At 35.8% G+C, this 23132-nt stretch overlaps 1 protein-coding gene and 1 pseudogene across 2 annotated transcripts in view; both read left to right on the plus strand.

Moving 5' to 3' along the window:
• The window catches only part of LOC129484286 (doublecortin domain-containing protein 1-like), a 237140-nt gene that overhangs the window by 65514 nt on the left and 148494 nt on the right, over positions 1-23132 (plus strand). For both annotated transcript variants that reach the window (XM_063641882.1, XM_055282041.2), the window contains exon 8: positions 7054-7259. In XM_063641882.1, coding sequence (XP_063497952.1) covers positions 7054-7187 — 134 coding nt within the window. In that variant the 3' untranslated portion in view covers positions 7188-7259. The remainder of the gene's footprint in view (positions 1-7053; positions 7260-23132) is intronic.
• LOC129484290 (cytochrome c-like) lies at positions 16923-17290 on the plus strand (annotated as a pseudogene).

Below are 23132 nucleotides of genomic sequence, written 5' to 3' on the forward strand. Positions count from 1 at the left end.
GGGCAACTCAAAGTGGGGAGGGGCCATTAAGGTCAAAGGTAGATAAGAGACAAATGGATGCTTTCTTCTGAGTCTCTGATTAGCCTTTTAACCTGATTCTTATAAAGGTACCAGATAGCCTCAGCCCTAGGAGTTGAAAATTTTTGAATTTTTGGAGATGAGAAAGTTAATGCAAGACAGAAATGTAGGAAGCATTTGTTAATAATGGCTAGTATGGGGGCCGGGCGTGGTGGCTCATGCCTGTAATCCCAGCACTTTGGGAGGCCAACACTGGCAGATCACAAGGTCAGGAGTTTGAGACCAGCCTGGCCAATAAGGTGAAACCCCGTCTCTACTAAAAATATAAAAAATTAGCCAGGTGCGGTGGTGCACGCCTGTTGTCCCAGTTACTCGGGAGGCTGAGGCAGGAGAATTGCATGAGATTGCAGTGAGCCGAGATCATGACATTGCACTCCAGCCTGGGTGACATAGCAAGACTCCGTCTCAAAAAAAAAAAATAAATAAATAAACTAAAAAAAAAAAAAAAGGCTAGTATGTTTTCCTAGAAATTCAAAGTAGATTTAGATAGCATTAGGGTTCTTGTTTGAATTGCTTGGCTCCCTGCCCCACATACCCTCCAGTCCCCTCACTATTTTGTTGCTACTCACTCCATTCACCCCCAGCCTTTGAGAATAGCCTCTTCCTCACCAGGGCTGAAGCCTTGTCAAGTCTTTGCTGACCGTCTTCAGTTTCTTTGTGTTGGCATGGAAGAGTCAGATTCTGTTTTTCTTCTTGCCTCTGGATGTAATAATGCTTACCCTGGCTGTCAGCCCTCGAACCACATTTATTGATATGAAAACATACGTCCTCAGAGGAGTGATGTACAGAATAATCACTTCCTGTTGCTAAATAGGAGGGTTCCCTGGTTGATATGGTCTGGCTCTGTGTCCCCACGGAAATCTCATATTGAATTGTAATCTGAAATGTAATCCCCTCATGTTGGGGGAGATGCCTTGTGGGAGGTAATTAGATCATGGCGGTGGTTCCTTCCATGCTGTTCTCATGATAGTGAGTTCTCACCAGATCTTATGGCTTTATAAGGGGCTTTTTGCCTCTTTGCTCTGCACTTCTCCTTCCTGCCACACTGTGAAGAGGATGTGTTTGCTTCTCCTTCCACCATGATTCTAAGTTTCCTGAGGCCCCCCTAGCCATGCTGAACTGTAAGTCAATTGAACCTCTTTTTAAATAAATTACCCAGTCTTGGGTATGTCTTTATTAGTGGCGTGAAAATGCACTAATACAGTAAATTGGTACCAGGTAGTGGAGTGCTGCTGTAAAGATACCCAAAAATGAAGCAACTTTGGAACTAGGTAATGGGCAGAGATTGGGACAGTTTGGAGGGCTCGGAAGAAGACAGAAAGATGTGGAAAGTTTGGAATGTCCTGGAGACTTGTTGAATGGCTTTAACCAAAATGCTGTTGTTGACTGGAGCAGTAAGGGAAGATCTTAAACTGGATCCTGAGAAGGACCTGAGTCTGAATAGGTGAAGTATGGGGTTAAAAGTGAACAGGGATAATGAACAGATTTGCTTAGGTAAAATAGTACTTCAAACTAGGGTAAGAGAAGAACAGAGAGTTTGAATGGCATTAGATTGTAAACTCTTCTGTTAGACATAAGGTTAGGAAAAAAGACTTGTTTCTTTTTTCATATTCCTTGTGCAGCATCTGGCACATAGGATACACTCAACAAGTATTTGTTGACTGCCTGACAGACCGCTGATGAGCTGGCTAGCTGGCTGGCTGGCTGGCTGACTGACTGACGAGGAGAAAACTTCAAAAACTAGTTCCAAGAGTTTTCTCTTTAGGTAATGATAAAATTGATGTCTTAGGAAAATTCAGTGATTAGTGTAAAGAATGTCAGATGTGATGGAGGAGAATCATATACAATTAGAAAGCTCTTGCAGATTTTAGGAGGCAGAGACAGAAATGGACAAATGGGTCTGGTTGGAAATGGGAAAAAAATGATGCTTTGAAGAGTTACTGTGAAAAATGAATAACTGAGAGGTCTCCCTTCCTTTACCGTGTCTCAGGTCAGATTCCCTAGAAGCAGAACCTGAGATGAGGATTTTAGTGCAAGAGACTTGTTGAGGGAATACTCTCAGTTGAACCATGTAAGGGAGTGAGAGAAGGAGCCTAGAGCAGAGCAAGAAGCACGGCCAAGACACGTGTTCACTGGAAATCTAGCTCCAGTCTGAAAAGTGAAAGACACCAGAGAATTGCTCCCCTTTGAGGCAAGGGGACTGGCTACTATGTCCCAGAATCAGCCAATCATTGGCTGTTGGCTGGCTCCTTAGGTAGGAGGGAGGAGATCACAACCTTGCAGGCATTTCCTGACTAGGTTTCTTTCAGTCAAAGGCAATTCTCAGAAGGGTGCAGCTGTGTGATGGTCACAGCCAGGACTCACGGCAGCTGGAGTTTGGGTGCACTAGCCTGCTAAAAGGCACCTTGGTGGGGCACCAACAGTGTCTACTACACTATGCACTATAGTCGACCTTCTGTATCCATGGGTTCTGCATCTGCGGGTTCAACCAACTATGGATCAAAAATCCTCAGAAGAAAAGAGCTATAAAAAATAACAATAGAATAATAAAAAATAATACGAACAAAAATACAGTATAACAACTATTTACTTAGCATTCACATTGTATTAGGTATTATAAATAATCTAGAGATGATTTAAAGTACACAGGGGGATGTGTGTAGGTTATATACAAATACTACTACATTTTATATAAAGGACTTGAGCATCTACAGATTTTGGTATCCTAGGGGTCTTGAAACCAAGCCTCCATGGATACCCAGGGACAACTATATTTTCTTCACATAGCACCCTGCTGAGAATCTTCCAACAGCTTCCCATCACATCCAGAATAAAATCCAAATCCTTTATCTTGACCTGAACAATGTGGCCCCTTTCTGCCTCTTTGGCTTTAACCACATACACTCTTTCTGTTTTCTTTCTTTCTTCCTTCCTTTCTTTCCTTTCTTTCTTTCTTTCTTTCTTTCTTTCTTTCTTTCTTTCTTTCTTTCTTTCTTTCTTTTCTTTCTTTCTTTCTTTCTTCTCTTTCTTTGTCTCTTTCTCTTCTTTCTTTCTCTTTCTTTGTCTTTTTCTTTCTCTTCTTTCTTTCTTTCTTTCTTTCTTTCTTTCTTTCTTTCTTTCTTTCTTTCTTTCTTTCTTTCTTTCCTCTCTCTCTCCTTCTTTTCCTCCCTCCCTCCCTTCCTTCCTTCCATCCTCTGTCCTTCCTTCCTTCTTTCCTTCCTCTCTCTCTTTCTCTCTTTCTTTCTCTCTCCCCTTCCCTCCCTGTCTCTTCCCTCCCCTCCCCTCCCCTCCCCTCCCCGAGTTTCACTCTTGTTGCCCAGGCTGGAGTGCAGTGGCACCATCTCGGCTCACTGCAACCTCTGCCTCCTGAATTCAAGCAATTCTCCTGCCTCAGCCTCCCAAGTAGCTGGGACCACAGGCGTCCACCACAATGCCTGGCTGATTTTTTGTATTTTTAGTAGAGACAGGGTCTCACCATGTTGGCCAGGCTGGTCTTGAACTCCTGACCCTGGGTGATCCACCCGCCTCGGCCACCCAAAGTGCTGGGATTACAGGCATGAGCCACTGCGCCCAGTCTATTTTTCTTTCTTAAACATGCCAGGCCCATCCTCATTTCGAGTCTCTGTGCTTGGTTTTCACTCTGCCTGGAATACCTTTCCCCCAGATTTTCACAACTAACTTCTCATCTCATAGGCCTCTCTGTTCAAAGAGACCTTACATTGTCAGTTTCTCTGCCAGAGCCTGTGAACTGCACAAGCAGCTCTGTCCTCCTTACAGTTGTTGCCCTGGTGCCTTGATGTGTGGACACCCAGTAAATATTGTTGAATGAATAAGCAATTAGTTGGAGAGAAATCAATAAGCAGTATGGGTTCAAGGTCTCGCTGAGAGAGTGGATAACTGTAAAAGAAGTGGAAACACTGACAGAAATAAGAACTGTGAAGGGTGAGACAGTTTGTGCAGAAAGATGAAATTTTGCTTTAGACATTGAATTTGAGATATATGGTAGTGGCAAAAGAGTGCAATGATTAGGAGCACAGCTTCTTGAACTAAATTCATGTCCCAGTGCCACCACATACCAGTTGTATGATCTTGGCCAAGTTAATGCCTCTGTGCCTCAGTTTCCTCAACTGTAAATAAAAGTTGTTGAGAGAACTAAATAAGTTAATATCTATAAATCACATAAATGGAGCCTGGCTATAGTGCTGTTTTTCATGGAATTTAAGGAGTTCTGCATATGAAAGAGACAGTTTCAGTTGGGGCTGGGACTAGAGTTGGGTGAGTGAAGTATCACTGGGACACAATTTGAGGAGGCACTCGCTCTGAGTGTTGTGTGAGGGCCCTGCACAGCTTCCTTAAATTTTGCCTCATTGGCCTTCACTCCCCTCACCCTAGTCCTGGCCTTGGATTCTCTAAATCTTGGCGCCTGTAACATCTCCTCCCTCTGGCCTTAGTGGGCATGGTTTCTTGCTCTTTCTAATTTCTGGGTTGCCTAACTGTCCTTCGGTTGCTTCTCAGCCTTTTCTATCACTTACATAACCAATTCCCTGCAGTCAGTTTCCTCTGCTCAAATACTCTGGGTAGATTCTGTTTTCCTGATTGGATCCTGACTGATGTAACAATTAATATACTCCAACGCTCCATAATAAGCAATAGAACTTCAGGGAGGTGAGGGAAGAAGCCAAAATTTATGGAATGACTTCAATATGTTAGGTAATTTTACATATAAGATATTTAATCCCTGTCAGGTAGTGGAGTGATGCTCACTAGATAATTTTAAATGAGAAATCTGAAATTCAGGGAGGTATAGTGCGTCCAGTGTCACTAAGAAACAGAGCTAGGGTTCAAACGTAGTTTGAAGGTAGAGTTAATACCCTTTCACCATGCAAAGCATCTAGGGGCATCCAGATTGTGGGTAAACTCCCATTACACTACAATAATTCATTTGTATTTTTGTCCCCTGTGAGAGATTTTTTTTTTTTCCCACAGAAATACTGACTGACAATGATCAGCACCTATGGACCTCCTCCTCTTCTTTTTTTCTTCTTTATTTATTGAGGTCACATAATGCAAAATTAATAATTTTAAAGTAAGCAATTTAGTAGCATTTAGTGCATTAACACTGTTGTGCAACTAACACCTCCATCTAGTTCCAAAATATTTCCATCATTTCAAAATAAAACCCCTTACCCACTAAGCTTCTCTTCAATCCCCTCTCCGCCCTGCTGCTGGCAACCATCAGTATATGTTCTGTTTTTATAGATTTACCTATTCTGATATTTCATGTAAATGGAATCATACAGTATGTCACCTTTTTTATGTCTGGCTTCTTTCATTTAGCATAATGTTTTTGAGGTTTGTCCATATTGTAGCAAGTATCAGTACTTCATTCTTTTTTATGGCTGAATTATATTCCATCTGTGTTATACATTGTACTACCATTTGTTTATCCATTCATCTATTGATGGACATTTGGTTACCACATGTTGGCTATTGTAAATAGTGCTGCTATGAACATGTGTGTACATGTACTTACTTGAGTATCTGTTTGCAATTCTTTTGGCTATTTATGAACTCATTAACTTATAGCTCATTTTTCTATTATAATTTCTAATTCCTATTAATTTCAGTTTACAAAATGAAAACACACAGTAACAAATTTCTGTTAAAATGTTTTTTCTCTTTTTGAAGGCTTATGTCTATAGTCTTATAATCTGGTTTTAATTTAATCTGCAAGTTTTGTTTATCGATCTGCCACAGTATATGTGTTTTTATATGTGTATACGTGCGTGGGTAACAGAGAGTGAAAGAGGGGATAAGAATAGAGGATTTTTGTTGTTGTTGTTGTTGAACATTTAATATAGCCATTCTGAGACTTGAAGGTTATTACAACCACTGGCTTGTTTTTCATATCAATATTAGCAGATTTTATGTAAAGTAACATGTCTAAGTCAAAGAGGCCAAGCTTCTTTCAAGGTAAGTGCTAACAGAGAAAGATCATTTGAAAATCTGGGCAAATTTCAATGCAAAATAGCAATAAATGCAGCTATTTTCAGTTATCTATAAATAAAATTATGTTTCTGTCAGAACAAATGAGCAGATGAGGGAGGGATCATTGTATTTTTGTAATTTGTGTAAGAAGAAAATATGATTAAAATAAATTGAATGCACAAATAAGTAGCTCAGGTGCAAATTATTTATTTATGAAACAAAACCTCTTGAAAAGAGAAGAATGCCGACAGCAACTTAGTATGCAATATACTGCACTCCTGTTCTTACCCTTACATTTTCAAAGTCATACATAGTAATTTAGTTGCACTCCCGTTTATCCTAGTGGGAGTTTTAAAACTTAAATTTCTGCACACAGCTTTGAAAATGTATAGGTCAAAGTAAACTGTTAATGAAAAACTGTTTTTCATTTTCAGTGAAATAGTTTAAATCTCTCACCAAGGATGTCCTAGAAGGCACCTTCCTTCTAGTCACAAGAGAAGAATTATAGTATAATGTTACTATTTGGAGGTCAGCATCTTTAAAGCAACATAGATAAGAAATCATATTAAAGAGAAAAGAAATGTTTCCCAACCCTAAAGAACATAAAAGTTCAGGACCTATGTTGTTTTATAGTAAGCAAAGGACACTGGGTATTTTCAATAGACCCTTTCAGCTGGGTGCGTTTAATCAGTAATAGAGGCATGCTAAGGTGAATTTTAATTAGGACTAAATTGTGGTATTACTCTTTCATACCCTGAACATCTGTTCCCTTCAGAAATGATGATTTATGCAGGCTATCAGAGCAGACAGCTTGCTATAGCTTATGTCACGGTTAGTAAGTAACTGGTGGTAGCATTTCAGAAAACCAGCATCTAAGTGGAGACTGGCCAGTGTATAATACACAGGTAATAGAAGGAGGGAAGTATGATGTGTCCATTTTTAATTTTGAAGCCAAATATTGACTTGACTTAAAAAATTATCTTCTAGACCATCTGTTGTTAATGAAGAAAGTAACTTGGAAAATGAATGGGTTGATGCTTCCTACTGATGTCAAAAGACGGAAAACCAAGCCTGTTCTTTCTATTAGAATGAAGAAACTTACTGAGAGGACCTCAGTCTGAATTCTGTTCTTTAAGAATGGCATGGGGCAGGATGGGCATGAGATTACAGTGGGAAAAGAAACAATGAAAAAGGTAATTTTTTATTAAATATTGAACTATGAATTTAATTTCAAAGTTTTGTGGCTACTGAAATGTGTTGTTTTTTCTTCTAAATATCAATGTCAACAAATAAACAAATATTAAGAAGACATTATATAGAACTAAAAAATTCTATATAAACCTGTTTATAAGTCTGCTTATTGCACTAATACCATAAATTACCTTAGCAAAGCAACAATATTTCAGGAAATTATTTGGCTAATGTAGTTAGCCATTTACCTAGTTAAAATGTTGTGTTTATACTAGAGAAAACATTCTAAACATTCTAATTAGTTACAATATTTTATAAGCTATTTAGATCGAAGCCAGTCTAACCTGGCTTCCAGTCTCAAATCTCTTTTCATTCAGAATAGTGGTAAGACCTAAAAGCATCCTTGCTCCTCTAAAGAATTAGCAAAGTCCCAAATCACTAAAATGCAGTTTCAAAGTATTCATATAAGTTTTTAAAAACAAATCTAAGGGACCTGAGAAAAATCGTGAAACAAGCCAACTTTAAAAAACAAAATTTAAAGTATTACTTGTCATACAAATACGTGTTTCTTAGAAGGTGTTTGTACTTTCTAAAACATCTTTGATATTAAAAAATACCGAGGAGCTAATGGGAATTTGAAACACACATACATTTTTATACAGATAAAGATTTTTCAACCAATTTTAAAGCAACCTAATAATAATATAGTAACAAATGTGTTAAGAATGTATGAGAGACAGTAAAACATAACCAAATGCCTAGGCTTGAATCTTGACTTCACCATTCACTAGCTATGAGGCCTTGGACACCTTTGTTTCCCTGAGCCTCAGTTTCTTCATCTAAAAAAATGGAGATAACAGTAGTGCCCACTTCATAGAGTTGCTGCAAGGATTTAGTGTGATATTATGCATCGAGTACAATGCCTGGCACCCAGAAAGTTCCCATTAAATGTTTTCTAGTCTCATCTTTGAGGCTCATAATATGCACCTAACAGAAATTAGTTTTCTTTCTAATGGAAAATTTTTATTATGAAATCAAGATAATTTTGTTATACTATACTATTGCAAATTGAATGTTGCTTGAAACAGGTGAATAGTTGACTAGATACTGGAATTTTAATCAAAATATCTACTTCTTCATTTATTTATTTTTGTGGTTGTTTTACAGCCGCAACTGGTTGAGAACATTTACCAAGGAGCTGGGAAACCTAAGTTTTATTTCCTTCTTATCTGCAGATTTGGATTATGATATTAAGGGATATTACACAGCAGAGCAAATTGCTAAGGCAAGTTATAGCATCTTCCCTGGCCATTTTGAAAAATAAAGAAGATGAACATATCTCTTAGACTGTTAAAATGCAGTCATTTTTGGAGATAGAAGCTAGGTTAGATAACCTCTTGAGTTCACTTCAGTTCAATCGCTGTAATTCCATGCCTTAGTGGTAAAATTGGAGTAATAGTCATTCTTACAGATTATATGTTCTTAGATGAAAGGTTGAGTATAAATAAAAATGTCACTGCTATTTTGCTTTTTGTCTCTAGAGAGGAATTTATTTAAAACTGGATGATCAATGAAGTCTTTAGCTTACTTTTTTCTTTTATAATTTGTAGAAAATATTTAAAGAATTTTCACAAATTCATGATAGAACTCATGATAGAACATGATTTAGTAACAAATGTATTTGTAAAAATTTGCTTCAGTATCACATTTAAGAATGAGGTAAAGGAGAAGAGGCAACAAAATGCTGATCTTGGGTGTCAATAAGAACTTTTTAGAAGGAAAAAATAAGGCTTGCTAATTATTTCGTAAGTAAAATTGAAATTTTGAAAGTGTTGTTGATAATCATAGGATCATGCTCTATTTATATATTAAACACCAAATCAGTAATAGAAATAAGGAAGTGGCATAGTCGTAAGAGAAAAACGAATTATTTTCTCTTTTATGATAAAATGTTAGGAATGTTAGCTATTTTTCAATTACTACTAAGTAATATAAAACTGAAGTAGAATGTAAAGGATTCTAATATGGTGAAGGTTATTGCAATGGGGTAAGAAGAGAATTATTGAGAATGGGTGGTACAATAAGGTAGTTAAAGCATAAAAGTCCTCTATGAGCACAGAATAGAGCCAAGGGGAAATGACTGTATTTTAATTATAAGTAGAACATCAAAAGGAAATCCATTTATTTACTTTAGGAAGTAATTAAGAAGTTTGAAATCAGGGCCAAAATGATATATTTCTTTGCTAAACTCTGGAATACCAGAACTATAGCACATCTCTTTGCAATTTTAATCTGATGATTTTAGAATTACTTGATATGGCTTCAGTAATCACACAGCATGTGCTTACTATAGGATATAGGCTAAACATACATATCCATGGGTTGAAAAAGGTATTAAGAAAAATTTGTGGGCATAAAATGCCAAATTAATGGGAAATGAAATATGACTGATATGGATACACAACTTTGAGATTAGCATCATGGTGGATAAGTTTTATTCTCTTCCAATTACATCTTGGATTCATTTTCAGATAATTGATGGCTGTGTGGATTATTTTGTTATTCAAGATAGCATTTCCTTTATGAAAAATGTTTAATTTTTCCCAGTAGTTAATAATTATATCTTATTTGGTTTTTTGCTTGGTTTGCTACTATCACCAATAGCAGGAAATTACAGTGATGAAGAAAATGATGAAAAGGATAACAAAATGAATGTAACAATAAAAAAAAAATGCTGTCCTCTTGCTCCCATTTGAACTGGCTGTTTTCTATGATCTCTATCCTGGGGTCTCTCTTCACTATCAACCTGGGAATTATCGTTCTCTCTGTCCTTTGTTGGATTTCTTTTCCCTGCTTCCCTAGTTTTCCTGTATCTCCTCTATTCTACTGTGTGCATTTTTCAGTGGCTTCTCAAAAAAGAGAACACGGATGGTGAATATTTTGAAACCTTGGGAAATATTTTTTTCTTTCAAATATTGAAAGTATTGCTCCATTGATTTTTGTTGCTAGTGTTGCTGTTGAGAAGCCTGATATCATACTGATTCATCGTCCTTTGTAGGTGACACAAAGGATGAAAACATTTAGAACCATCTCTTTATTGACAGTGTTCAAAATTTTTTTCAAGATGTGCTGGATATTCAGGATGTCTTTTCAGTTTGAAAAGTGTCATCCTTTTCTTTTGAGATGTTTTGTTGAACTATATATATTTCTGACAATATCCTTTTACTGTAGTTTTTCTGTTATTATTTTATGGAACTCCTGCTTTTATATGTCGGATCTTACGGACTGAACTTCTAATTTTCTTGTCTGGGAGATTTGCTTATCTTTACCTCCCAACCCAATGAATATTTTGCTTCTCCTTGTACAGTCTGTGTTTTCTCTGAGTACTTTGTATGTTTGTTTGTTTGTTTTGTTTCGTGGGGTGGGGGCATTGCTTTTGTTTTATTTGGTTTTGGTCTTTAATGTTACAAACTTACTTTAAATATGAGTTATTCCTCCATCAATATTTAAAAGTGAAGAACTAAAAAGTTGGTTGAAAAGTTGTGAGCATAGGTTTGTGTTATTGACAGATGGATTTCACTGGAGAGTGTTTTGACTAGGATTTTTCATTGGGGTTGGGTTCCTAATTATCAGTGTCTTTTCTCTGGAGTTAATCAGTTTCACCACATAAAGTCTGCCAATTTGAGCAATGTACTAGCCAAGTGGAGAAGGGGGCTAAGAGTTTCACTTTCAATGTGTAGATTTTCATTTAATTATCCTCTTTTCAGTAAGAGGTTTAGTTTCTCCAGAGAACAAATCTCATGTCTACTCTTCCGATAGCAAAAGTATAGTTGCCTGACTGGTTGATGTAGGAAGGGTTCTGGATGTTTATCTGTTTTCCATATAGTCAACCTATTTTCAGCCCAACTTTTAGAGGTACCTGATGTCTCAAATTTATGAGCCTTTTTGGGGTACTGCAATACAAGTAAAATTTACTTTTACTAGTTTAAGTTTTGACTTTTCTGGTCTGCTAAATAATTTACCACTTAATTATCTTCCCACCTTTCTGGTTCTCTTCTTTGGAAAATATGTTAAGTGTCAATCTTTTAATATTGATAATAATTGATTCGTAATTATTGATTTTTAGAGATAAAAATGAATAATTCTAATATTTTCTTCCTATCCCGATTGTTTTGCCCAATTTCTTGGGGTTTATGCAGTATAATTTGGCAAATATAGTGTTAGCTTACTTCAGTGAGAACAGAATACTTTTCCTCCGTTACCTGGAGGCGTCATATACTTACTGTAGGCAAAAGGCCCACAGTTTTTTTCAAAATGTGGTCCACACAACACTTGCATCAGAATCGTCTGGACTTTCTGTTAAAAAATCAGACTCCTAGGCCCCACTTCAAGCCTATCGAGTTAAGAATTCTTGAGTGTGGGCCCTGGGAATCTGAATTTCAGCAAATGTCTCCAAATGATTCCTAGCTACTCTAAAGTTTGAGAATTCTTATTCCAGTGTTCTAAAACTTCAAACTTACTAATTGATGGAAATCTTCATAGACTTCCTTTTTGCTTGTTCTCCTGTACTTCTCATGTAGTTTAAGAGAAAAAAATAACGTGTGAGATAGAATAAAAGAGGTTGGGGCAAATTAGATAACTAGTTGTTAGAATGAGTGCAGGGAGTTCAGAAATCAGGAAATAGAAAACATCTACAAGTTGGCAGAAAAAGAGTGGTTATGTGTAGCAAGTCTGCCTTAGGAAAAAAATACTCCCTTTATATTTCTATGTGAACGTATTTCATTGTGATTACTTTTTCCTGTTATTACTGAAAAAACATATAAGTATTGAGGGAATTACTCCTATATGGATGTCAAGGTATAAAAAAGCAATAGACTTTATCAGATGCCTTTAAGCCAGGAGAAATATATATTTCTATGATGTTTACCATTTATTAATAAAAAAACTTAATAAGCTTAAACAAAAAATTAAGAAAATTTTCAAGCTTAAGAAAGGCCCAATTCAATTGAAGTAACACAATATAATGGTATGATTGCAGAATGTTCACACACAAATTAGTAACTATGGCAGCAGAGATTTTCCCAATAGTGTGGGTAAAATAATTTAGAGAGTATCTTAAGAGATTCAAAAAGGAGAACGTGGGGTAGCAAAATTTGATTAAGGATGCTCAACATGGATTCCGACAGAGGAGGTCATGCATAATTAGTATGTTGGAACTTCTTTAAAGAGCTTTTTATGAAATATGAAGAAAAGTCCATTGATATTACTTATTATTGTTATTTAAAAATTAGGCTAGTTTTTTAAACCAGAGATTAATATCTGATTAAAAAAGAAGAGTTTTAAAAATATGGAATTTGATAATATGGTTTATTCTTAAGATTCTATGAATAGTCAGTTACCTTTTCATTATTTAATGTGGATTTCTATATACAATTGAGTTATTTTAGAATATTATAAGTAATTATTTATAGTCAGAATTTTTTTAAATGAAATTCCAAAAAAAGCAAAAAGAAAAAAGAATGTATTTAATGGAAATAAAAACAAATGAGAATTATCAGTCTAAAGATTCATTTTCTTTACTGATGGTAGTTAAGGATAGTCCTTAATATTATTTAGGAGCAGTTAAGACATTAACATGGCCGGGCACGGTGGCTTACGCCTATAATACCAGCACCTTGGGAGGCCAAGGTGGGCGGATCACCTAAGGTCAGTAGTTCGAGACAAGCCTGGCCAACATGGTGAAACCCTGTCTCTACTAAAAATACAAAAATTAGCTGGGCATGGTGGAGGGCGCCTGTAATCCAAGCTACTTGGGAGGCTGAGGCAGGAGAATCGCTTGAACCTTAGAGGCAGAGGCTGCAGTAAGCCAAGATCACGCCACTGCACTCTAGACTGGGCGACAGAGCAAGACTCCATTTAAAAAAAAAAAGACATAAACATGATATTAAATTTGAAAGTTAAAATGTATTTCTGTGTTTATTAAAATTATTTTATAGTTTTTATATGTACATTTTATATTTTAACATATTTTAATTGTTAAGAACATATAACAATAATGGTTACATTGAAGCATTTATTAGATTAGTGTCCATGCATACCTTATCGTTAAAGATTCTTTGATGAACTTTATCCAGTTTCTGGACATTAGAATCACAAGATTTTATGAAGTCTTCTAGTCAAGCTACTCAAAAAACTGAAACTTAAACAAGCTAACTGCCATATCCAAAGTGGATCAAGTGAAATAGCTAGTACTATAACCCATTTTCTGATTTTTAAGAGCAATATTATTTATTATTCAAAACTTCTCTTAATATTCCTTTTTCTTAAATTTTAATTCCTAATGTGTCCTGTCTTAAAAATGATTTAACACAACCATTATTTCCTAGTTGGAGTAATTAGTATCAGACTGGCCATTCCATTCTATACAACTGAAAAACTGGACAAAATATGTGACAACAATTTTTAGGTATTAGACAACAGGAAGCATCAGCTGTAATGCCTAAGAGAAGGGGAAAAGTTGAAGTGAGTCCTAAAGTTCACTATGTCTTTGTACCTGGAGGCAATTTATGGATCATAGTAGAGAGAGAGGGAGGGAGGGAAAGAGAGAGAGAGAGAGAAGAGACAATCTAAGAAAAGCACAGTGTTTCCCATAAACTGAAGAGAAAGACATCAAAGTTCTAGGTAGCTGAAATTTGCAGGGCAATACCATAAGAGGGAGCTATTTGTAGAATAGTTCTCAAATTTTGTGTAAGCATCCCCTCATGTCTTTGGCTGACTATTAAGTTGCTTATGCATAGGGTGAACTCCACAAGGCCTGACACAAACAACTGCCAGGAAAAGAACAGCTAATTAGGATGTAAAAGGGAAACAAGTATGGGAATATGTGCAGGGTAAGGAGACATTTGCATTTTGACCAGTTGGAGAGGAGAGGTCTTGTTGAACTTGTTAAACAAATTGATGAAGATTCCAGTAAAGGTAATTTATATCCATATCCAGAAGAAAAGTTGATCAGTAGAAACAGACCCCAAAATAGAGTTAACAGAAAAAGACATTTAAACAGCGATTATAAAACGTTCACATATTAAAAAATAACATGAATATAATGTGAAGAGAACTGGAAACTTAAAATAGAACCAATGGAACTTCTAGTTCTAAAAAAATACAATATCTTAACTGCAAAAAAAAAAAAACCTGGGTTTAACAGCAGGTTAGATATTAGAGGAGAAAAGATCCATGAACTTCAAGACAGGGCAATAAAGCTATCCAAACTGCAGTGTAGAGAAGCAGAAGGAAAAGGCTGAAAACAAGGACTGAGTGTCAGTAACTTGTGGGATGATATCAATGAGTCTAATAGATGTATAATTGGAGCCCTAGAAAGACTGAGAAGGCTGTGAATATTTGAAGTAATAATGGCCAGAATTTTTCCTGAGTTCATGGTTCATGGAAAACAACCCAGATATCTAAGAAGCTCAATGCACCTCTAGTAGAAAGATAACCGGATTACGGACATAAATCACATTGCTGTAAACAGTGATAAATAGAAAAGCTTAAAAGCAACCAGAGGGGAGGAAACACATTAATTACAGGGATACATATTTAAGAATAAAAGCTGACTTCTCTTTAGAAATAATGCAAGACAGAAGATAGCCGATATCTTTAAAGTGTGGAGAGAGATAATATGTTTAAAGTGCTGAAACAAAAAACTGGTTATCTTATTATTGTGTATTACAGTGAAAATATCTTTAAAAAAATCTTTGAAATAAAAGCATTCTCAGGCATACAGAATATGAAGCACGTGTGTCCAGCAGACCTAAACTATGAGAAATATTAAAGGATATTTTTCACCGGAAGAAAATGATACCAGAAACAAATTTGGGTATGCACAAAGAAATTATTTTAAATGTACCTGGTACATTCACTTTTATAGACCCTTTGCTGCTTATTGAGCCATTCCCAGTACATTTAAAAGGATTAAAATTATGTTAAGTATGTTTCCTGGCTGCAAAAGAATTAAATTAGAAGTAAATAACCAAATATATCAGGTCACTTACTCTCCAGCTGTGGAGAGTTGTTTAATGTAGACATTAAACTCCCTTTCATATATTTATCTTAATCGATTATATTTAATATTATATATATTATCCTTTAATAGACATTATATATATTATCTTTGATGGACATTAAACTCCCTTTCATATATTTATCTTAATCGATTATATTTAATATTATATATTATCCTTTAATAGACATTATATACATTATCTTTGATAGACATTAAACTCCCTTTCATATATACACCTATCCTATTAATCTTGTCCTTCTAGATATAGAACTCTAATATGACATAAATTACCAAAACTGAGACAGAAGAAAATTTATATCTCAAAATCTCTGTATGTATTAAATAAATCAAATTTATAATTAAAAACTTTTCAAAAAACAAAATTCCAAGATGAAATGATCTCATTGGTGAATTTTATCAACCTTTCATGAGAAAATAATATCAGTTGTACACAAACCTTTTAGAAAATAGAGAAAACAGGAAAACTTCCCCTCTCACATGATGAGACTAGCATTATAAAGACATTACTAGAAAAGAAAATTCATACCAATATCCTCCTAATCATAGATGCAAAATTCCTTCATAAAGTATTAACAAATCAAATCCAACAATACATCATGATCAAGCGAGTTTTATCCTAGGAATGCAAAGTTGGTGTATTAGTCTGTTTTCATGCTGCTGATAAAGACATACCTGAGACTGGGCAATTTACAAACGGAAGAGGTTTACTGGACTTACAGTTCCACATGGCTGAGGAAGCCTCATAATCGTGGTGGAAGGCAAACGGCATGTCTCACATGGTGGTGGCAAGAGAGAGAACGAAAGCCAAGCGAAACAGTTTCCCCTTATCGAACCATCAGATCTTGTGAGACTTCTTCACAACCACAAGAACAGTATGGGCGAAACCGCCCCCGTGATTCAATTATCTCCCACTGTGTCCCTCCCACAAAACGGAATTATGGGAGTACAATTCAAGATGAGATATGGGTGGGGACACAGAGCCAAGCCATATCAGTTGGTTTAACAACAGACAATGTAGTTGACCACCTTAAGAGAATGTGGAAAAGGCCATATGCTCATTTCAGTAGGTATTGGAGAGGAATTTGACAAAATTTAATATTCGCTTATTAAAAAAACAAAAAAAAATTTTCAGAGGAAAGTTGAAATAGAAGGGAATTTCTTCAATCTGGTCAAGAATGTCTACTAAACACTGATTTAACTGCATACCTAATGATGAAAGACTGAACTGTTTTCCTCTAAGATCAGAATCAAGGGAAAGATATCCTCTCTTTTCATTTCAGCTTAACATGCTACTGGGGGCCCTATCCTGCGATAAGGCAAGAAAAAAGTAGTAAAAAGGGTATAAATTTGAAAGGAAGAAATAAAAACTATTTTATTTATAGACAATGTGATAAGAACATCAAATACCTTAAAGAATCTACGTAAAAGCTAGTAGAACTAAGGAATACATTCAGCAAGTTTGCAGGATACAAGATCAGTGAAATTCTATATGCTAGTGACAATTAGAAAATGAAATTTAAGGAGAGTGGGACATCTAGCTTCAGAGCGGGAACCTTTGTTGTGATGAAAAAGGGAATTAAATATGGGTGATGTTGAGAAAGGCAAGAAGAGTTTTTGTTCAGAAGTGTGCCCAGTGCCACACCGTGGAAAAGGGAGGCAAGCACAAGACTGGGCCTAATCTCCATGGTCTCTTCAGGCAGAAGACAGGTCAGGCCATTGTATTCACTTACACAGATGCCAATAAGAACAGAGGCATCACCTGGGGAGAGGATACACTGATGAGTGTTTGGAGAGTCCCAAGGAGTACATCCCTAGAATAAAAATGATCTTTGCCGGCATTAAGAAGAAGGCAGAAAGGGCAGACTTGTTAGCTTGTCTTAAAAAAGCTACTAATGAGTAATAATTTGCCACTGCTTTATTTATTACAAAACAGAAATGTCTCATGACTTTTTTATGTATACCATCCTTTAATAGATTTCATACGCCAGAATTCAGGTCATAAATGACTGACAGAATATTTTGTTGGGCAGTCCTGATTTAAAACTAAGACTAGCTTCTGATTAAATGAATATGTTCAGTTTTTGAATTTTAGTAGTAATTCCAATTCAGTAAATGCTATCACTGTTTACCCCTTCTAAAGCTATGATTAGACTTCGTTAATAATGTTCACCTTTTCACAAAGATGGTGAGTGCCATCTTAAAACTTACTGGTGATTGGTTTTATATTTAGATTATATAACTGGTTATGTGAATATATTTAAATACTGGGGAAATTCCTTCACTGTCTCAGAACCAAGCAAGATTCACCTGTGTTTTGTGTTCATTTGCCTCTTAAAGGCAAGGGTTGAAGATAAATAAGGTAGCAATGTCTACTTTACATTTTTGGCCCTAACTATGCCAATCTAATTAGAATTCCCTGTATTTAAAATGGTTCCTTTTACTTACTGAAAGGAATTTTAGTGTGGTTTGTGTGTAATATTAAAGGTTATTTAACACTTCTCACATTTTATGGATGATCTATAAGGTCATATGCTTTTAAAATAGTAGCAAGATTTTTTTATGTTTAAGTTGAATTTATTTTAGGCAGGCAAAATTGATTTAATGTTTGAAAAATAATTTTATGTAATTCCTATTACAGAATAAAAAATTATGGATAATCTTTTATTATTATTATTATTTTAATTTATTATACTTTAAGTTCTGGGATACATGTGCAGAACGTTCAGGTTTGTTACTTAGGTATACACGTGCCATGGTGGTTTGCTGCACCCATCAACTGGTCATCTACATTAGGTATTTCTCTTGATGTTATCCCTCCCCTAGCACCCCCACCCCCTGACAGGGTGTGGTGTATGATGTTCCCCTCCCTGTGTCCATGTGTTCTCATTGTTCAGCTCTCACCTATGAGTGAGAACATGTGGTGTTTGGTTTTCTGTTCTTGTGTTAGTTTTCTGAGAATGATAGTTTCATCCATGTCCCTGCAAAGGACATGAACTCATCCTTTTTTATGGCTGCATAGTGTTCCGTGGTGTATATGTGCCACATTTTCTCTATCCAGTCTATCATTGATGAGCATTTGGGTTGGCTTCAAGTCTTTGCCATTGTGAACAGTGCCACAATAAACATATGTGTGCATGTGTCTTATAAACTTCACTCTTGAATTCTTTACAATCTAAGTCAAACTAAGTAATAATTTAGGATTGTCTTTTTTTTTTTTTTTTTTTTTTTGAGACGGAGTCTTGCTCTGTCGCCCAGGCTGGAGTGCAGTGGCGCGATCTCGGCTCACTGCAAGCTCCGCCTCCCGGGTTCACGCCATTCTCCTGCCTCAGCCTCTCCGAGTAGCTGGGACTACAGGCGCCCGCCACCACGCCCGGCTAATTTTTTTTGTATTTTTAGTAGAGACGGGGTTTCACCGTGTTAGCCAGGATGGTCTCGATCTCCTGACCTCGTGATCCGCCCGCCTCGGCCTCCCAAAGTGCTGGGATTACAAGCGTGAGCCACCGCGCCCGGCCTAGGATTGTCTTTAAACAGCCATTCAGAAACATAAAACTGTAGAACTGCTGTGTATTTGTGATCGGGAATAGTGCTTTTGCCAACTTAAAAGGATTAAAATAGAGGAGATATACACAAAAAAAAATAAAAAAAGAAAATGAAATGTAAAAATCCAATACCACAACACTCAGACACATGAAATACTTAACCATTTAACACAATATGTGCAAGACTTATACAGTGAAAACAACAAATAATTGCTGAGAGAAATGAAAGAAGGCCCAAGAGATATACCATGTTCATGGACTGGAAACTTCAAAATTATTATGATGCCAATTTCCTGCAAATTGATCTATATAGTCAACACAATACTCACCAAAATTCAACCAGCCTTCTCTTTGAGGAAAGGGGCATAAATTGGCAAGATATTTCTAAAATATATGTGGGAATGCTAGAAATGCAAAGGAATTAGATAGCCAAATCAGTTTTAAACAAGAACAAATTTGGAGGATTTATACTACCTGATTTCTTTTAAAAAGTTGTATTTTAGTATTTATTTATTATTAATTATTGTTATTTATTTTTTAAATTGACAAATAAAAATTGTATATATTTATGGTATACTACATGATGATTTGAAATATGCCTACATTGTGGAATGGAGAAACCAAGCTGATTAACAGTTGAATTACTTTAGATACTTATCTTTTTTTGTCATAAAAATGCATAAAATCTACTTTCTTAGCAATTTTCAAGTATATAATATACTGTTATTAACTATAGTCACCATGATATACAATCATTCTCTTGAACTTATGCCACCTGTCTGACTGAAATTTTGTGTACTTTAGCCAATATCTTCCCAGTCCTCCCACTCCCCCTGCAGTCTCCTGTAATCACCATTCTACTCTTTGCTTCTGTGAGTTTGACTTTTTTAGTTTTCATGTATAAGTGAAATCATGTGGTATTTGTGTTTCTGTGCCTGGCTTATTTCACTTAACATAATGCCCTCCAGGTTCATCCATGTTGTTGCAAATGACAAGAGTTTCTCCTTTTTAAAGGCAGAATATGGCCGGGCGCGGTGGCTCACGCTTGTAATCCCAGCACTTTGGGAGGCCGAGGTGGGCAGATCACGAGGTCAGGAGATCGAGACCACGGTGAAACCCTGTCTCTACTAAAAAATACAAAAAATTAGCCGGGCGTGGTGGCGGGCGCCTGTAGTCCCAGCTACTTGGAGAGGCTGAGGCAGGAGAATGGTGTGAACCCGGGAGGTGGAGCTTGCAGTGAGCCGAGATCGCGCCACTGCTCTCCAGCCTGGGTGAGAGCGTGAGACTCCGTCTCAAAAAAAAAAAAAAAAAAAAAGGCAGAATAGTATTCCATTTACACTATCTGTTTTCAACATCTATTATAAAGCTAAAATAATCAAAACAGGATGATATGGGAATAAGAATACACATAAAGAGCAAAGAAACAAAATGGAGAGTTCAGAAATAGACCCACACATACGTGGGTAAATCATTCTTTAGATAGAGTGATTCACTGGGGGAAGACAGTGTTTTTGATAAATATTGCTGAAACAATTGGGTATTTCTGTGTGATAAGAACTTACCTCACAACCATTCATGAAAATTGATTTAAATTGATTGCAGATCTTATTATAAAGAATAAAACTATACTAATTCTCAGAGAAAACGTGGGAGAAAATCTTTGCAACCTTGGGTAGGCAAATATTTCTTAGGACACAAAAAATACGAACAAAAAATGATTATACTTTATCTGAATCAAAAAACTTTTGCTCTTGTAAATACAGCATTATAAAAATGAAAAGACAAACCACAGAATGAGAGAAAATATCCAGAAAACACATATTTAACAAAAAACTTTGGTTCAAAATATATAAACATTTCTGAAACCTCAACAGTAAGAAAACAAACAACTCAATACAAAAATAGGTCAAAAGACGTGAATGAGACATTTTACTAAGAAGACATAGAAATCAACCATTAGCACATGAAAAGATGCTCAATATTATTAATCATCAAGGAAATGCATTTAAATCCATGGAGTTACCACTATACACACATTAGAATGACTAATATTTAAAAGACTGACAATACCAAGTGGGTGAAAATGTGGAGCAATGGCATATCTTATATTTAGCTGATAAGAATGCAAAATGATACAGCCACTTGGCAAAACAGTTTGATACTTTCATATAAAGTTAAGCTTACACTTAAATACAATCTAGCAATCTCATTTTTAGATATATACCAAGATAAATAACATATGTCAACACAAAAACTTCTAAGTGAATGTTCATAGTTGTTTTATTTGCAATTAGCCAAACTACAGACAGTAAAAAAGTCAATATACCTGTGAATGGATAAAATATTATGATATATTTATGTCAAGGAACGAGCATTGTGGTAAATGAATGAAACCAGGTACAAAATATTACATGCCATGAAATTGTAGAACAGATTAACTATTCTCTAGTGAAAAAAACCAGATTATTGGTGACTTAGGGCCAGGATTATTGAGTTGTAATTGGAAAAGAACATGAGGAATTTTGGAAGGTGGTGGGAATATTCTATATATTCACTGTGGTAGTTACACACGGATATACATTGTTCTACCTGCATCAACTGCACCTACTTTTATAAAATAGGTACAGTTTATTTCATGTACATTATAAATCAATAGAGTAGATTTTAAAAACAAACAAAAATAATAATATGATTAGAATTGTAATCTGGTTCATTTAATTATTCTTAAGAAAATTTCCTCTGGTTATCTACTTCTCATTCACATTCTAAAAATAAAATACCAAAACACTACAGAACACAAATCACGAGAAATAGTTGCCTTTTCAAATCATATTTATGTTCATTACTAGTGCAAGCAAATAACTAGATTTGGTGTGCATTCTTTCACTTACCTTTATGAGAATAAGACAAATAACAGGCCAGCATATTTAGCTCTAGGATTTTATTCAGAAAAGTACCTTTAAGGTACTTAATAAGATGGGTACAAATTTAGCCCAATCTTCTGGCATTTTCTGGTTAACATAATGATAATAATTTTGATTATAAGTCATTTTTGTAAAATGTTGGCCTGAGCAGAGACTTATGCCGTGGCATTTTATTACATTTTAATTCTTTGAAAATTCATAAACTATTTGACAGCCTTTCAGTTAGCAAAAAAAAATTCTATAAAAACAGATTTCCTTTCTCAAAATAATCATAATAAATGGTAGTTCTCTTCTACTGAGCAAGTACAATTAATTGCCAAAGGTGAAGTATTTTTAGTAATCCAAATGATTAGTTTCACAATTATCCATTCATTTTCATAATTTTCAGCTTGATAAATTTCATCTAAAATTATTCTCTAGATTTTTAATTAAATGGTTTGCTTTTTAGGTTTATATAGTGAATACTGTTGTAATCTATTTGGTATACAATAATCACTGAATTAGCTGAATAGATTTTCATCATTTGAGGAACATGGGACAAAAAAAAGTATTTTTCTGTCAGGATGACTTTAGCTGCAAATAACAGATTCCTGATTCAAACAGACTTAAGCAAAAAGGAAGCAAGAAGTCCAGAGGTAGGGCAGCACCAAGCATAGTATGACAGAATTCCAGCTGTGATCTCTACAGTTTTCTGGAGTTTGTACTCTTTCATATGTTGGTAACAAGATGACTGCACAGCCAGGTATAACTATATACAGAGGCACAAAAGGACCATCTCTTCTCTATGAATGACTAAGCCTTTCCCAGAAGCCCCTGCTTATGTCTCATTGGCCAGAACTGGGCTATGTGTCTATCTTAAGCCATTCACTGACAAGGGGCGTGAGACTACAATAGGTAATTTAGACACATCAAGATAATTGTAGGCTGGGCACAGTGGCTCTTTGGGAGGCCAAGGAAGGCGGAACACCTGAGGTCAGGAGTTCAAGACCAGCCTGACCAACATGGAGAAACCCTGTCTCTACTAAAAATACAAAATTAGCTGGGCGTTGTGGTGCACACCTGTAATCCCAGCTATTCGGGAGGCTGAGGCAGGAGAATCACTTGAACCTGGGAGGCGGAGGTTGCAGTGAGCCGAGATCAAGCCATTGCACTCCAGCCTAGGCAACAAGAGTGAAACTCTATCTCAAAAAAACAGAAAAACAAACAACAACAACAAAAAGATAATTGTAGTCTTCCTTGAGTCAAAAGGGAGAAGAGTGTATACCTAAACAAAATCAGTATAGTAAGGATGAGGGTGGAGAATGGATATTGGATAGGCAGCCAACAGTG

The sequence above is a fragment of the Symphalangus syndactylus genome, chromosome 6, assembly GCF_028878055.3.
Source record: "Symphalangus syndactylus isolate Jambi chromosome 6, NHGRI_mSymSyn1-v2.1_pri, whole genome shotgun sequence".
Classification (NCBI taxonomy): domain Eukaryota; kingdom Metazoa; phylum Chordata; class Mammalia; order Primates; family Hylobatidae; genus Symphalangus; species Symphalangus syndactylus.